The sequence below is a fragment of the Anastrepha obliqua genome, chromosome 1 (assembly GCF_027943255.1).
Source record: "Anastrepha obliqua isolate idAnaObli1 chromosome 1, idAnaObli1_1.0, whole genome shotgun sequence".
Lineage (NCBI taxonomy): Eukaryota > Metazoa > Arthropoda > Insecta > Diptera > Tephritidae > Anastrepha > Anastrepha obliqua.
The window spans coordinates 163,683,379-163,700,510 of NC_072892.1; the positions used below are offsets into that span (position 1 = coordinate 163,683,379).

Sequence of the window (17,132 nt, forward strand, 5' to 3'; positions counted from 1 at the left end):
TGATAATTTTATGCCTGATCGAAGCTTTTTTTCAAAATTAACATTATGGCGGCCCCAGGAAATATTTTTCAGATTTTCGAGAAAAAAACCGCTCATTAATTGTTAAAAAAAAAATTGAAGTTAAAAAAAAATGCTTCAGGAGTTATGTTTTCCAAAAGCCGTATAAATTTTATTGAAATCTACCAAGCCGTTTTTAAGTTACAATGATCACCAGTTCAAAAAACATAGTTTTGAGAAAAACGCATTTAAAGTTTTACTATCGATATATGTAGAGTTACACGAATTTTTTAATTACTTACACTGTGCCATCTATTCTTGGACCATATAATAATTCTTCGGCCATCATAGCAGCTTCCAAAATATCAATTTTGCCTAGCATCGTTAGCGCGCTTATCTGTCACTTTCATATGTCGCTTGCTTGTAGCTTCTGCTAGCTACTTGCTCCCGAATGTTCCTTTGTTAATTGTTGAATAGCTCGAAAAGTAAAGGGGTTTCAAATAACAGGGGCTACAGGTGAATGGATTGCGCTATCGAGAGATGATTAACGATTTTTTTTTAGCCGGAATTTGATGGTATTGATCTGGACAACGTTTATTTTCAACAAGACGGCGCTACGTGCCACACAAGCAACGAAACCATTGATCTTTTACGGGAAAAGTTTCCGGACCGTGTTATCTCTCGAATAGGTGATCACAATTAGCCACCGAGATCTTGTGATTTAACACCTTGTGACTTTTTTCTTTGGGGCCACGTGAAAGAGAAGGTCTACGCCAACAGCCCAGGGTCGATTCAAGATCTCAAAGATGGAATTCGTGAAGCTATCGAGGATATAGGGCAGCCATTTTGCAATTCGGTTATGGAAAATTTCATTAAAAGGATATTCTCCTATAAGCGTGGTCGTGGTGGTCATTTGCCTAATACTATTTTCCACTATTAATGGCATACCTTCCTCTTTATAATGAAGTAAACATCCGGTCATTTATATTAAAATAGCATTTTTCTTTCAATATCAAAATAATACCTCTTATTAAAAAACCCTATATTTGTCGGATTGACTTCAAATTTTCACACAATATTTTTAAGATATTATTCTTAAAGAAAATGTAAAACGAAAAATCCAATTTTTTGAAAATTCTGACTACCCCTAACCCCTTAAACGAAAATTGTCAAAAGCCGAACAAATACAGTATATAGTTAATTTATTTATCGCTTATTATGTACATTAATAAGTATATGTCAGTACTTTTAATCTAATAATAATAATAATAATAATAGTAATTATTTTTAATAATAAATTTTTTCATAAATGAAAAACAAATACAACACTTTACAATGCAATGGTTTTAATTTTGAGAGAATGCATTTCATACCTATAAAGGCGATTTTTATACGCAGAAATATTAATTCACCACAAATTTAACAACTAGTGATTATGGTCTAAACATATATGTATGTATGTATGTATATTTGTAGTACTATTTCAAAAATTTGTAACGTTGCAAAACGAAATGTTGAATTCTTTATGGCTCCACATTCAGCTAGAGAAATATGTAGCCAAAATAAGAGATGGAATTAGTTTCAGCGTTTAACGAAACTGCTATTACTACACTAAATCAATAAAGTATATTACAATAAATATTTGGATCACAAACTTGCACTAACGTTTAATTATTTATAATGCACAATACTTTCATCTCAAGCACAAACTCAGAAGTGATCACACAATTTTTCATTAAACATTGCTTGGCAAACTACTTGTTAATTGTTTTTGTTTTACGCACACTCCCCTCGTATTTTTCTGGAATATGAATGAAACAAATATGTATATTTTGAATGAAAGCAAATGAATTCCAGTTGTAATGCGTAAACAGGTCACACTGTAACTGTGTATATTAAATTAGATATGAGAAAAAAATTAAGTCTTTCAATTTGAGATACTTCGACGGTACGCTGTTAGGATGGATCCAGGGGAGTAAGAGAAACATAATTAGTTATTGTATTATAAACAATAATAAATGTTAGTTTAAATAATTATTATGGTTACAACTTATTTGTACAATTACATAATGCAGGCGCTTGACTTATAAAATACTAATATGTATGTATGTGTGCATGTACATGAGGCATCTAAAATATTAGGAAATAACCCGTAAAAAGAAATTTTATAAATCTAAAGAAAGTAATTGAAAATGAGATGAATTCTGCACTTCTACACATTGGACGAAGGTATTCGAAATTTTTCTTTTAAAGCAACACAAATTCCTCAGTTTCTTCATCATCGTCATCGTGTGCACTAACATAAGTAACGCTATTGCTTTGTAAATCGAGTTCCTGCTTCATTTGTGTAACTTGCCGTTGCAATGGTTTATAAAGAGACTCATCGATTGAGTCCCATTCTTCATCTAGGCATTGTCCGCGTGAGAATGTGAAGAGCGGGTAGTTTATTTCAACACATTGAGCACCTTCGCTTTGCCCACTGGTATTGGACGAGTTGATAGGTTGAACTGTTCCGGAGGCACAACGCATTGGGTGCAGATACTGTAAAAAAAGCAAACATAAGTAATTCCTTATATGGTTTATATGCGGTCAAACAAATAGGGTACATCAACTAACACATGGATCGAAAAGTGTCGGACCCAGCAAATAGATGGCACAAGTTTTATTGCATTCACATATTTTTCAGTTAGTACGAACCTTAAAAAGACAGCTGACAGTGACGCTACTTTTGTTATTTTCAAAACAATGGATCAAAAATAATTTCCTGTTTTAATTTCACACTGTTTCTTGAAAAAATACCGTTCAAGCGATGCAATGGCTTGAAAAGTGTTAAAAAACAATAAACAATAAAATTATGTTTTGCTAACTTCAAACGTAGTCGTAGAGGCACCGATGATGGACAACGCAGTGAATGTCCAAATGAGGCGGTAACACCAGAAAGCATAAAAAAAACCACAAAATCGTTTATCTAAAAGTGAAGTTGCGTGAGTTAGCTGACATCGTAAAGCTATCAAAAGAAGGTGTTGGCTTTATATTGCATAAGCATTTGACTATGAGAAAGCTCTGTTCAAAGTGGGTGCCGCGTTTGCTCACTGTTGACCAAAAACTTGGACGGGTTGATGATTCTGAGCAGTGTTTGGCCATGTTAAACGTAATAAACCGGAATTTTGACGTCGATATGTAACAGTGGATGAAACATGGATCCATCACTTCACTCAGGAATCAAAACGATCGTCATTTGAGTGAACAGCAACTGGCGAACCTCGTCCTCGGTATTTTGGGATGTGTGTCTTGTAAAATGCATCGACTATCTTGAGAAGGGAAATACCATGAACAGTGAATATTATATAGCGCTATTGAAGCATTTGAAGGCCGAAATTGCAAAGAAACGTCCGCATATGGCAAAGAAAAAAATTTTGTTTCGTCACCGTGTCACAAGTCAATCAAAGCCATGACAAAAATACACAAATCGAATTTCGAATTGCTCCTACATCCACTGTATTCGCCAGATTTTGCGCCCAGCGACTAGTACTGGCTATTCGCAGACCTAAAAAATTGCTAGCCGGTAAGAAAATTCGCTCGAATGAAGAGGTTATCGCTGAAACTGAGGCCTCTTTTGAGGCAAAACATAAATCGTTCTACAAAAGTGGTATTGAAATATTAGAGCGGCGCTGGAATGATTGCGTTGTTCTTGATGGAAATTACGTTGATGAACAAAATCTAATTCTGAAGGGGTTGAAGAAAAACGTGCTTTCTTTGTTAGGCCCGGGACTTCTAAGCCTTAACACGTTGGCTCAATTAAGTACATATAAAGGTAATACATTTATACTTTTAAATAGTTACTTACCAGTTGTACACTTTCCATGAAGTTATCGAAATCGGTTTTTGTGGGACAATAGAAGCCAATGCAACAACTTGGATCCATTTTAGATGTTTTTAATTTTCGCGGTGATTTGCAATGAAATGATTGCAAGGAGAAATTGTCCTGATTAACGTCAACCATCTCCTGACAGTAATGGGGGTCCAGGTGTATCATTTTGTCTTCTAAAAGATAAAATATAAAAAAAAAAAACAAAACAAAAATTAAGTTTTTTAAAAGCATTTAATACACACATACACGTGTACCTTGGTATCCAACGAAATATAGCGAATGTTTTGGTCGGCCACCGATTATACCAATGCAGTATTCCGTACTCAGTAGCAGTTTTAAGCAATGCGCATAGACGGGATTCAACTTGTCTGTACCCAAACGTAGTGGAATTAATAAAATTAACGATTTCCATTGCTGTTTCTGCGATTTCGGCGTTTCAGTGCGACGTGTTGGTTGCCACGGCACATGTTTCTTTGGGGAGGGTTCCGGTATGCGGCACTCCTTTTCAACGTCTTGCATATAAACTACGAAAGATAAGTAATGATTGATTAAAGTCTACAATTTAATATTTACTTATACATAAGTATCCAATAAATTATCATTTATTATCAGCGATAAGTGCTTCAAAGACGAACTATTCAGTGAGTGTATGAAATATATTAATAATGTATATATGTCAATACTCTTTACATGGAGTTTGACATTGATAGCGCACTTATTAAATTACATACGAAAAATATTAAAATTTAATTGTAAAAAAACGTAAAAATATATAAGCTACATTGTCCCAAACTTACTTGTACAATCCCTAGCTACATAAATTGCTATGTTATCGAAGTCAACATTTTCTTGAGCCGCCGTTTTTAGCGCTTGCCTGTAAATTAGTTTAATAAAGATTATTTAAGCAATCCATGACTGTGTATGCACATGATGAGATATTTACTTTAAGAGATATGAAACCGATGCTGGACCATACCAATCACCTGGCCGTTTGCCCATTTCTTCTCCCAAGCTAACTAACGCATGTATAGAGAAGGGGCTGCTCTTAGAAGAGCTATCACCGAACCATTTTATAATTTTCTTATGCATATTGTCTTCATACGTAGAATGCAATTGTGTTTCTGGATCATAACGCCAACCTGTCAAAAGGCAAAGTATTTTACAAGAAGATCGGATTACAAATATTATTTTGTTATAAAACATTTTTTTATCTAAATTTACTAGTTTTGTACATAAATATGAAAAACTGTTTTGGTTTTGCACTTACTTCTGCCTAAGAAATGACAAATGAGGCCTTGAGCCAACAACATTTGCCCGCTACGCAGCATACATCCCCAACCACAATCGGATGTGTAATTTGAGCCATTCATTGTGGGGAATTCCCGCCTGTAAGTCATCCAAATTCGACTGTAAAAATCTCGTCGGAATCCCTCGATACCCTCCTCCCATGGATGTTCAGCCACTTGATTTTCAACTGCATCCATACCTAATTCCTGCGGCACAACTATCTCATCAACTTCATGTGGATTGAGTGTTGGATATACATTGCTAGCGAGTATGGTGCTATCAACAGGCACATATTGTTCAGCAGTTTCGCATACGCTGCTAGTTACATTTGGTGTGATAACGCCAGCAGTTGTACTCAATTCTGTTGAGCTCTCCATGGACGATGGTGGCGTATATTTACGATGATAGCAGCGGCCTAGAAGCCAAACAGGCTGCTCTTTAGAAAAATTTGGCTTAATTTTTCCACTCCATCCATATTTGACGTTATGCCACATTGACAGAAGTTTGGATTCCATACCCTTATGCGGTGTACGACTTCCAACAGGCATTCCGTTTGTTGAACTCGCACCAATGTCTGCTTCGTCCGTGTCAGTGGATGGGTTCGCAGTAGTTGCACTCGAATATAATAGCTGGAATGCGTTCATCAATCGGGATGAGGCCGAAACCTTTCGCTGTGCTGCTGACGTTTCCGCGTTCGATACGTCTACCGATGTGGTAAGTGGTGTTAATGTTGTTGCAGCTGCTGCGGTCGTTGTACTCAAATTCATACCTGAATCAGCATTGTTGCTCTCGCCACTGCCTAAAGGCAACTGAATCGTTTGTATTGCTGCTGCTTGCTCTTCTTCTTCGACTGTGACATCGACAAGTGTAGGTGCAGCGGGCTGAGTACCTAAATTTTTGTTCGCACCAGCATGATTATTTTCCGTGTTTGTTGCACTTTTTTCAGCCGTCGGGGCCGCTGACGGAGGATCGCGCCCTTGTATAAGGTTTAACTTCTCGTCTGTCAACTGCGACAGTGACAGTAATCCATCGTAGCTCATCTGTGTAAAAATTTCGATAGTACTCAAGAATATGCTTCAGATAGTGTAATCGGAAATTTGTTTAAAATAGTTCTTTTTTTTTTTAAATAGTGACTAATTGTTCAAAAATGAAGAACACACCAATCTTATAGATATGAAATATTTCTCATACCATTTGTTGTTCCTGCTTATCTGCTATGTAGAGTACCTGGCCCGATGCGCCTCTTCTAATTGATTACCAAATTTGTTTGCGTTTCGTGTATGCGTATTTTTGTTTTCCACGCCTCTTCGTTGGTGTTGTTCTGTGATAAGAATACTATGAATATTAATTAGCACTTTTTACCAAAATTTGCCCAAAAATTTATTTGCGAATGTTAATGCGAATGCAAAATGGTAGCGAAAAAACCCAGTAGAAAAACACACTAAAGGAGAAACGAGGAGTAGTCAATAATCTGTAGCAGTGACGGTACTTGACATTTCAAAATTGTACCAAGTAGGCGAAAAAATGTACTTTTAACACTATGCAACGTTATTGACTACCTAACTATACCCTCCTCAAAAGAAAAAAATCATTTTAACAATGTTGTTGTTGTGCTTCTTATTAATACTCAGATATATTGAAAGTTTGTTTAACATAGCAAAAGAAAACAATAATATTTGCAAAATGTATGCAGCAGATCAATACATGAATTAATGAAAGAAAAGTCAAAGAAAATGGGATCACTGACAATATCTACATCTCATTATTAAGAAACTCGGTTCGACATAAATTCATAACTCAATTTAGTCAATTAGCTTATTTTCATTAGTATCGCCAAAAGGTACTGGAATACGTACACCTCTACTTAAAAAATCATCACTGGCTTGGGCTGCATATTGGTACGTTTTAGAATTATATAATAAATTGCAAATTATTTCTATTATATTTTTGAGGTCGCTGGTTACACATGGTGTTAGTTTTTCAAAATTTCAATTCTAATTTAAATTTAAACATATTTTGAGCTTAAAACTGAAAGTAGTATAACATTAAAATGAAATTAATTAGTTAATTATTTATATTTCATTAACTCGCACCAACTCAACTGAAAGAACCATGAAATCGTTTCAAGTTCCAACACATAATGAGCTATTAATTGTAATTTTCCAAAGCAAATATCATGAATCCGATATGAAAGCGCATATAACGGTACCAAAACAAAAACGTACAATTATTATATTATTCCGTATTATACCTTTATACATGCGCTAATCGCATATAAAATTGTTTTTTTTTTTTTTTCTTATTACATTACCTCCTCGTTTCCAAAGAAAGCACTATTTTTTTAGTCCGAAATATTTAGTTACATAATTAGTTCCAGATGTAATGCATTCCTATGTTACTTGCTGGGAAGTTAAGCACAGTTTTATGCGAGAACACGTTTGCTCTCATTTTCCCAATTATTTCAGTACAGTGGGACATTTAGTTAATTCTATTGAAACAATGAAAAAATAAATACTTTTACTTTGTTCATACTATTGAACTAATTGCACCAGTGGCAGCTGCCGTTGCCATGTTTTATAATTCGATCGCCCCTCGGAAGGCAATATCAATCCTTCGAATTAATTTCTGAAATCTGTGCATAATAACAATTTGGCGCTCGAAATAAAACAGGCCCCATGGACGAACTGACGTTGACGGAACGAATCGAATAAGGTAAACTTCAAGTATTCATATTATAAACATTTCCATATACACCATTTATATTGACTTTTCTACGGCTTTCGAAAGGTTCTCCCATGTGATTCTCTAAAAAAAATAGCCTTTATTGGTTTGAGTCAGTCTTTTTAAGATGGTTTCTCTCTTACTTACACAATCATCGTTGAATTGTTCTTGCTTGTGTTCCGCATGGTAGCATCCTAATATCGCTATTTTTTTTTTTTTTTGTGTTTATCAATCGCAATCAAGCAGATCGCTGTTAATAATGTTTGCAATTGAGGTAAACTATCTATCGGAAGTGCGACGTTTCAAAATGCTGCAGTATCATTAGCACCTCTAATCACGTGTCGCTCCTATTGCTAGTAAATTATATAAAAGGCCGGGATATAATCTTCGATACAAAATATACTTTCGTTAAATTTATTAATTTTATTATACACGCTTTCTTTTATTAGGCGTCACAGTTCCGATTTCACTGACTCGCATACGCCAAAGCTTTTGTATATGTATGTCATTCCTTGTTCGAAGCTTGTATACACTTCTTTTATCTGGTCTCCATATTATACATATGATTATGATTTGCGCTACATAATCTATGAGCTTCAGATTCCAACACAGCCTATGAACTGAGATGCCTATTAATTAATATAAAATCCCTGCAGAGGCGAGAATCATCCTTTATCTGCATTTCGTCTACGTTATTCTTCGTGTTGTTGGTTTTCCCGTGCTCCCAGAAAGGAGAGATTACTAGATACGAAGGTGACAAGCGCACGAAGCCGAGGAAGACTCAGACTACAGAAGATGCACCTTCTCCTGGAATGTAGCGCTGTAGCGCGGAGAAGATTGAGACCTCTTGGCCAACTGCAGCCAGAGGAAAGGCATATACGCTCAATCTAACCCAGCTCTATCTTGAGCTTAATAAGGGAACTGGGCTTGGATGGGGTACTGTGGTGAGTAAAGGGCACAAAAAACCATGTGGTCGAAGTGCAAACCTCATTCATACATCTACAGAAGAAAGAAGAATTAGCAGAGGCCTTTCTATCAATAATCAGAAATTGAGTGCTGTCTACTCACGCTGCGAATGCAAGAAATGACTAAAAGTCGTCGCAAATGATGCTGATGATGATTCATTGACTATTTAATTGATTAATAAATAAAAACTTAACCCAATAAAGAACCGGTGATGCGCAAGGGTCATAAGAATATGTTACAGTTACTTGAAATTCTAATTTTAATTGCATTTGCAGGAAGAGATATACAAATGTTAGAGAATTCGTACACTGTATTCTCTATTTTCCACTCCTTGTTCTACTCTTTTATGTGTGTAGCAGCTGTTATTGTTTTGTTTTGACATTTACACCAAAAGTCTTTGTTTATATCCGCTTGGTTCTTTTTGCCACTTTGCATTGAAATTGTTTTGTTTACAATCATTTCACTGAAAACTCGTTTGTCGTATGTAATAACTGGCTGCGGGCGCACGTACGCTAAATATACACATTCCAGTGAAAGAAAGTGCTGCCACTTGTGTATTTCTCACTTATCACAATATGTAGATTTCACATATCAGGTGGCAACAAAGCAGTTTGCGCAAAAAATCAATATTGTGCGAAAATTAGTGAAAATGACAACAGTTCTTAGAGGTTTTCATGGAAATTGTGCTTTATTAGTAATTTTATTGATAATTTTTCTCCAGAATGCATGTAAGTAGACACTATGAGCGTTAAAGTTTGCATTAATAATAAAATTGGTTCGCAGCCACACTTCATAGAACTCTGCGGCATTATGAGATACTTCGCAGCGAAGATTGTAGACACAAAATCGTTAAGCGCGGAATTAAACAGAGTTCACACCCCTATAACGTGATCAAAGAGGTAGAATTCAAGACGTTAGGCAAAAATTTTCGATTAATATTGCACCCGCATCGGGAGGTCTTGCACAGTAATTTCAAAGCGTATACTGTAGATGGCGATGGAAACGAGACAGTGGTGCATCTAGGTAAATACATTTTCAATAGATACGACTTTGTTATTGATTACAACTATCCCGTGCTTTTATATAGATCATGATAGTTTTTACACCGGACGCGTATTCGGTGAAATGGAATCGTCTGTTCGGGCGCATATTGACGATGGTTTGATGACCATGTCCATAAATGTACCGGACGAAACATATCACGTAGAGGTGAGTTACCAAACTTCAATTTTTTAGTTCTTTTGTAATTTTTTGCTCCTAAAGCCATCTTGGCGTCACTTGCCGTTGTCTGCGAGGAAAACTATGGTAGCCTACAGAACATCTGATGTGAAGTTGAATTGGAATAAGAATGAGAATGGCCAGGGTGGGGCACCTATGACATGCGGTTATGTCAAAGAAGGATTAGGTATGAGCAAAATGTTGAATATGATGGTATTAAAAACTTACTAATGACTTCTTTACACAGAATTACAAACCGATGACGAAGAAGATGAAAATGACGAAAACACACGGACGATACATAAGGAGAACGGAGGGCGCAATGCGCGTAAACGTAAAAAACGGCAGGCGGATCAGTATGAATACACGCCCACAAAAACTCGCTGCCCCCTGTTGCTGGTGGCCGATTACCGTTTCTTTCAAGAAATGGGTGGTGGGAACACAAAAACAACAATAAATTACTTGGTATTTTGTTATAAAAGTAGTTTAAGCCTCATTTTTTAATTTGTCGTTCTTCTCTCTTATATCAGATAAGTCTGATTGATCGTGTGCATAAAATATATAACGACACTGTGTGGCAAGATCGAACAGTAAGCAGAAAGAAGTGACATTTTTCAGATTTGATATTATATTTGATTTTCCAATATATTTTATATTCTAGGATCAGGAAGGTTTTAAAGGCATGGGTTTCGTGATAAAGAAAATCGTTGTGCACTCGGAACCAACACGGCTGCGTGGCGGAGAAGCTCATTACAATATGATTCGCGAAAAATGGGATGTACGCAATTTATTAGAGGTGAGTGCAATTTGGTTTATGTGTAGAATACAGGCTCCGACTCACTGTAGGCTTTAATGACATTGAGGTAATCAAAATGCTTTCTCTGCTCTTTCTTCTCATCTCATAACATTACAATATATGGATATACGTAGGTGTTTTCGCGGGAGTATAGTCACAAAGATTTTTGCTTAGCACATCTCTTTACTGATCTAAAATTTGAAGGCGGTATACTAGGTTTGGCTTATGTGGGTTCTCCCCGTCGCAATTCCGTTGGTGGAATTTGTACACCAGGTTACTAAATAAAAAAAATAATATTATTTCCTTTGGCTTAGCAAAACTTTTTTTTATGAATTTTGTGGTCAATATTGAAATTGAAATTGTTTAATTTGTATTCTTGCGTATGTTGGAAAAATGTGTGAACAATTTGCAACTTAATTATGGTTTTAAACAAGTTTTTTAAGCACTTTACTTTTAATTTTATTTGCTTTCTATTTACTGCATGAATATGATGCTTTAAGATGCAAATTAATTTCATGTTAACACTTTTTATTTTCTATCCAATAGAGTATTTCAAAAATGGTTATACCCTGTATTTAAACTCTGGATTGAGTAGTTCGCGCAATCACTATGGACAGCGTGTCATTACGCGTGAAGCAGATTTGGTGACTGCGCATGAGTTCGGTCATAATTGGGGATCCGAGCACGATCCGGATATACCAGAATGCTCACCCAGTGCCTCACAAGGTGGAAGTTTTCTCATGTATACCTATTCTGTGAGCGGATATGACGTCAATAATAAGGTAAAAAAGTTCCCATACAATAATTATTGAATGAATTTGATAAATACTTTTATTTACATATCTATAAGTATATATACTAATGTACATATGTATATTTTTGAATAGAAATTCTCCCCGTGTTCTCTGCGTTCGATACGTAAAGTGTTGCAAGCGAAATCAGGTCGTTGCTTCTCTGAGCCCGAAGAATCATTTTGTGGCAATTTGCGGGTTGAGGGTGACGAGCAATGTGACGCCGGTCTGCTGGGTACTGAAGACAATGATGCGTGTTGTGATAAGAACTGCAAATTGCGTCGCAATCAGGGTGCCACGTGTAGCGATAAAAATTCGCCTTGCTGCCAAAACTGCCAATTCATCTCGGCCGGTATGAACTGTCGAGACGCACAGTATGCCACCTGCGAGCAGGAGGCACGTTGCTCGGGCACGCATGCCGAGTGTCCAAAATCGCCGCCAATGCCAGACGGCACAATATGCCAAGAGCGTGGCCAATGTCGAAACGGCAAGTGCATACCGTACTGCGAGACGCAGGGTTTGCAGAGCTGTATGTGCGACATCATTCAAGATGCATGCAAACGGTAAATATAACACGATATGCAACAAAAAAATTCAGCTATTTATTATTAGATTAATAATTATTTGGCCAAAAATTTCAGCTGCTGCCGCATGAGCATAAATGAGACATGCTTTCCCGTAGAGCCACCAGATATGTTGCCTGACGGCACTCCGTGTATACAAGGATTCTGCAATAAGGTAAATTATCAAAACATTATCATAATGCTTTTTATCTAATCGAATGTGTGCTATTTCAGGGTGTATGCGAGAAAACGATACAAGATGTAGTCGAACGATTTTGGGACATTATCGAGGAGATAAATATTAATCGCGTTTTGCGCTTTTTAAAAGACAATATTGTCAGTAAGTAAAATGTTGAATATTGGAAATTAAATTGTTTATTTACCCTACGTACCATTCCCAGTGGCCGTTGTTGTCATCACATCAATATTTTGGATACCTGCCAGTTGTGTGATTTCATATTTCGATCGGAAAAAAATGCGCCATGAAATTAAACGGTTGGAATGGAGTCAGAAGCTCGATCTAATACATCCCAGCGACCGACGACGCGTTATACACATCAGGTGCGTGTGTGCGCGTGCGCATGCATCGCGGTCTGCATGCGAAAGCAATTAACATACATATGTACTTCAAATATAGCTTCATACTTATAAGACACTAACGTTGAAAATGAAAATTTGGTTTATTATTGTTTCCAGAGTGCCGCGTCAAAAAATATCTGTGACGCGCATGTAAACTGTTCCGGCGAATGGAGTGCAGCGGAGTGCTTTGTTAAATGTAAGGGACTTCATTTGAAATTCGGCGGGCATACGGGTACATGCAAATTATCAAAATCATTGTAAATAGGATTTAGATGAGGCGCACACAACTTTTACAAATATGTACGTGTAAATAGCTTATAGCTTTGACTGAAAGTATTTGGACTATTTGGTTATTTAATATTTTACCCATTATTTTTTCCCCCCTAAGAATTCGAGAACATAATTTTCGCTTATTTTGTTTATTACGTAGCTCTCAACTGAATTCGTTCACTTCGTTTTGTACTGCCTAATTCATTATCATTTTACACCTGTTATCAGTGAATCAGTAAATTTCGAACTTTTTTGCATTTGGTTGATTATACTATATTCTATATTCCCTATCTTATAAAAATACTACTATCTTCATTAACAACCCAATCACGGTAGCCAAATTGCCTTAACTTTTACCACCTCACCGTGATTTCCGAAGTGAAATTATCAAGGTACAAATACTTGTTTGTCAAGGCTGTATTTAGTATATTGTACATATGTATGTACACAACAAATTTTATAAATCGTGTTCAACAATATTAAGAATATCTTTCTTTAGGATCAAATTGTTTTATTTATTCTAAAGAATATATGTATATATATTTCTTTCGTGGCATATTCTTGTATTTAGCTTAGTTAGGAGTTGGTAACAAAACAAAAGGAAAACGTTCTGTCTCCAACACCTTTTCAAGTAATTAATAGTAATTATCGAATAAATACTACATAGCCGGTTTACGTTTCGAAAGAAAATCTCTTATTAAATAGAATTTCTATATTACTATAAAAGGAAATAAATGCAAGTTGTACAGTAAAATTGAATTACTTTTTTCCAATATAAAAAAAAAGAGTGGTAGCGGTGCAATTTTATATCTATATTTGTTTATTAAAAAGTTATGATGTTTTCATGTACGCCGTTTTTATCCCTCAAATCACTAAAATTCATTTCATTTGTTTTGGATGTTGGAAATTATTTATTTTAAGAATTACCTACTATGGTCATTACTCTTATCTTAGGTGTACAAAAATAGTTTTTTTTTTGTTTGTTTATTACATACATCAATTTATGTAATACATTTTTAACTTTTAATTTTTATTTTTGAATTCCTATTAAATTTATGTTGTTCCGTAAACGTTTTTTATTTCCTTTTATTTTTGCCGTTTGTCTGTGGTGGTGGTGGCAACGCTTCTTCGTACTCCTCATCATCATATTCTTCTTCGTCATTTGGACCCCATCCGGGTTCGTAGCACTCTTCCATCGCGATTTGACCATACCAATTTTGTCCATACAAATGAACAGGACCTGTGCCTTGAATTAATTTGAATGTAACTGAAGTGTTGAGGAATTCTACATTGGGACGCAAAGAACGGGTTTCTCCAGCTTTGAGAACTGCAATAGGGACTTTAAGCGTTTCTTTGTGGTTTGTTCGGACCTCAACCTGCGAATAGACAAAAAAAAGCATGGTTAGTGAAATGATATATAGTTAACACGTTGAGTGTCATGTGAGTCCAGGTTGGTCTCACAGTGCGAAGAGACTTTCAGGCCTCGTGGTGACACTTGGTCTCACGGTATAATGTGTGAGATTTCGGTTTGTGCTGATGCAGCTGCTTCATAGAGGCTATTAGTAGTAGTGTATTCACGCCATACTAGAGCCATTGCATTGTTTATGCTGCTTGGCCTATGGGTATGAGACCAATGTGGCATAAAAAAAAATCGTGGCCGGACGAACCCCATTTTTTGTTGTATGGTGGCACTCAACGTGTTAACAATACATATTTTATATACTCGTATGTATTTAAAATATTAGATTTTCCTCGAGTGAGAGTAATCGCCGTAATCGTATGATTTGTGCGTGGGTTCGAATCACCGTGAAACACCCAAATGAATGAAAAAAATTTCTAACAGCGGTCGTCTCTCGGCAGGCAATGTCAAACACCCAAAAAAGGGTGAAAGTGTCAATATATATTTGGAATATATTAAATTGCCAATATACCCGAATAGGTTGGTGCGTGATTCGGAATTCAGAGAGAATCTTGGTGAAACACTAAAATGAAGTAAAAGTTTTTCCTAATAGCGGTAGCCTCTCGGCAGGCAATGGCGACCCTCCGAGCGTACTTCTGCCATGAAGAAGCTCCTCATAAAAAAACATCTTCCGTTCGGAGTCGGCTTAAAAGTGTAGGTCCCGCCATTCGTGAAAAAAAAAACATAAGGACGCACGCCCCAAATAGGAGGAGGAGCTGGTACTAGCACGCAAAAAAGGGTGTAAGCATCAATATACATATATGTGTTTGGAATATATTAATTGTACTACCGCGCGGACATACTCTGATAAGTTTATAAACAAGTTGCTTTTTCACAATATCGTTATTTCAAAATATTAGTAAAACGTTTTCGACATTTGAGATTTCCATGTAAATATGTTTAGACTTTTCCATGCAAAACGTTTTCGCCATTTGAAATGTCCGTGTAAATATTTTTACCATCCACAAAGAAGTTCAGTTTATTAAAACAAACAAATTTACATGCATAAACATATACTATATATAAATATGTACTTTAGCGCGAGATTATTCAGGTGACATTCTGAACAGTACACAACTTGTGATACAACTAATTAGTCAATAATTCAATTTTCGCAGTTTAAGCTAGTTTTTTGCTGACATTGACCAAGAATATAGGTAAATAGCCAATGATCTACTGTATAGTATGTACATATAAATAACTAAATTATTTGAAGAACATTGAAAACCCCGATTTCTTTTTATTAAATATTCCTTAAGCGAAAACTCACCTGCACTACGTTAAATTCTCCTTCTTTGGCTTCAGCGCCCAGACAAATCTGCTTAATGACCAATTTTTGATCGTCCGCGTTTGAGTGTGGTTTTTCCATTTCAAATTGAGCCAAAGGTTCTTCTCCAGTCAGCGTCTCTCCTAGAAAACCAATAAAAAAATTATACACAAGTATACAAGATTGCAATAAACTCCATTACTGTCATTCGTTCAATGCTGCGATATGGAATTATATAAAATTTAGTATATTTGCTTACCATAAAATGATTCCTGTTCCATTTTCAATGCAAATTTTAATTGATTGGTAAATGCAAAATACTTGGTTTCCTACGATAGTTTTGGTTGAAAAATACACGTGCCAAACTAAGTAAGGTCAGCAACCACGCACGAATTAGTATACGAAAAAAGCAAAAACTGTAAATGCAAACCCAGTGCAAATCAAAACTTTTCAAGTGCAAGGCAAGTTTTCAAATGACAGGCGGAAAGCCGCCTTAAAGCAAAACACGAATAATAATGGCGGCAAAAGAAACATTAAATTCGTAGTGTTGCCAGAGTACTTATAAAGATCCAACTAAAATTGTGATGAGCACACTCAGGGCCAGTTGTTCAGCATTAATTTAGCTATGCCGAAGGCCCTAGCGGCCAGTGCTCTTTATTTCGTGTCAAAATAATTTATTTTTTTTTCCTCGTTATAAATAAAATAATTAAGCTATACTTTCCAGTTAAACTAGCAATGAATAACTGGCATTCATACCATTTGATTTTGCGTACGGGATAGCACAGATTAATACTTGTGCAAGGCACCCCGCATGACACTAACCACCTTTTCACATGCCGCATCAAACCCACTCATCTAACACCTCTCTCCCTCTGGACGCAACCCGTCGAAACAGCTAGTTTCCTGGGCCTACCGTTAGATGAGCTAGGCGAAGACGACCGGTGATTACACTACACTGACAGGGCAAAGTTACTGCTACAACAACAACAACAACTTGTGCAATATAAAGATGTAAGGAAATTTGGAATTATTATCGTTATAAGTGGAAAAATATAAAAACACTGTATTTTCATTGAGAGCGAGTATAACCTTATCATACGAAAGTGGAGATATTGGAAAACATCGATGTACTGAAAATATTGATATTGCGTTTTAAATTTTATCGTTTTTAATTTTATCGAATAAACATAATATCAAATAAGTCATTCAAAACGCAGAGAGATGCCACAGTTAAAACATTGGTGTATAGAGACCAGTCAGCAGTATTGTATTGTATGCTGCGAATGTACGCACGTGCAAAATTTGTTTGAAGTGAAACTTCTTAGGTGTCAATGGACGAGCGAGAAT

The 17,132-nt window shown here is 36.1% G+C and overlaps 3 protein-coding genes across 6 annotated transcripts; 1 reads left to right on the top strand and 2 right to left on the bottom strand.

Annotated features, from left to right (window-relative positions):
• Window positions 1-1,208: 1,208 nt before the first annotated feature.
• LOC129239613 (cysteine protease ATG4D) lies at window positions 1,209-6,574 on the bottom strand. 3 transcript variants are annotated; one of them, XM_054875268.1, is made up of 8 exons: window positions 6,347-6,574; window positions 5,925-6,195; window positions 5,136-5,858; window positions 4,812-5,007; window positions 4,666-4,742; window positions 4,123-4,392; window positions 3,845-4,041; window positions 1,210-2,538 (listed from the first exon to the last, which is right to left on the bottom strand). In XM_054875268.1, the coding sequence occupies exons 1-8, from the start codon at window positions 6,347-6,349 to the stop codon at window positions 2,245-2,247; spliced, it is 2,031 nt and encodes a 676-aa protein (XP_054731243.1). In that variant the 5' UTR covers window positions 6,350-6,574; the 3' UTR covers window positions 1,210-2,244. The 3 variants fall into 3 exon arrangements, with proteins under 3 accessions (XP_054731234.1, XP_054731230.1, XP_054731243.1); XM_054875259.1 differs by having other exon boundaries at window positions 1,209-2,538; window positions 5,136-6,195; window positions 6,383-6,574; XM_054875255.1 differs by having other exon boundaries at window positions 1,209-2,538; window positions 5,136-6,195.
• A 2,801-nt stretch (window positions 6,575-9,375) lies between these two features.
• LOC129239624 (ADAM 17-like protease) lies at window positions 9,376-13,813 on the top strand. 2 transcript variants are annotated; one of them, XM_054875281.1, is made up of 14 exons: window positions 9,376-9,570; window positions 9,626-9,865; window positions 9,930-10,051; window positions 10,106-10,247; window positions 10,308-10,525; window positions 10,591-10,650; window positions 10,722-10,856; window positions 10,991-11,129; window positions 11,403-11,638; window positions 11,744-12,210; window positions 12,289-12,385; window positions 12,445-12,550; window positions 12,612-12,832; window positions 12,907-13,813. In XM_054875281.1, the coding sequence occupies exons 1-13, from the start codon at window positions 9,492-9,494 to the stop codon at window positions 12,821-12,823; spliced, it is 2,253 nt and encodes a 750-aa protein (XP_054731256.1). In that variant the 5' UTR covers window positions 9,376-9,491; the 3' UTR covers window positions 12,824-12,832; window positions 12,907-13,813. The 2 variants fall into 2 exon arrangements, with proteins under 2 accessions (XP_054731256.1, XP_054731261.1); XM_054875286.1 differs by having other exon boundaries at window positions 9,378-9,570; window positions 12,612-12,771.
• Window positions 13,814-13,861: 48 nt separating this feature from the next.
• LOC129239636 (nucleoplasmin-like protein) lies at window positions 13,862-16,263 on the bottom strand. The gene is made up of 3 exons (XM_054875299.1): window positions 16,045-16,263; window positions 15,789-15,928; window positions 13,862-14,435 (listed from the first exon to the last, which is right to left on the bottom strand). The coding sequence occupies exons 1-3, from the start codon at window positions 16,064-16,066 to the stop codon at window positions 14,136-14,138; spliced, it is 462 nt and encodes a 153-aa protein (XP_054731274.1). The 5' UTR covers window positions 16,067-16,263; the 3' UTR covers window positions 13,862-14,135.
• Between the last annotated feature and the right edge of the window lie 869 nt (window positions 16,264-17,132).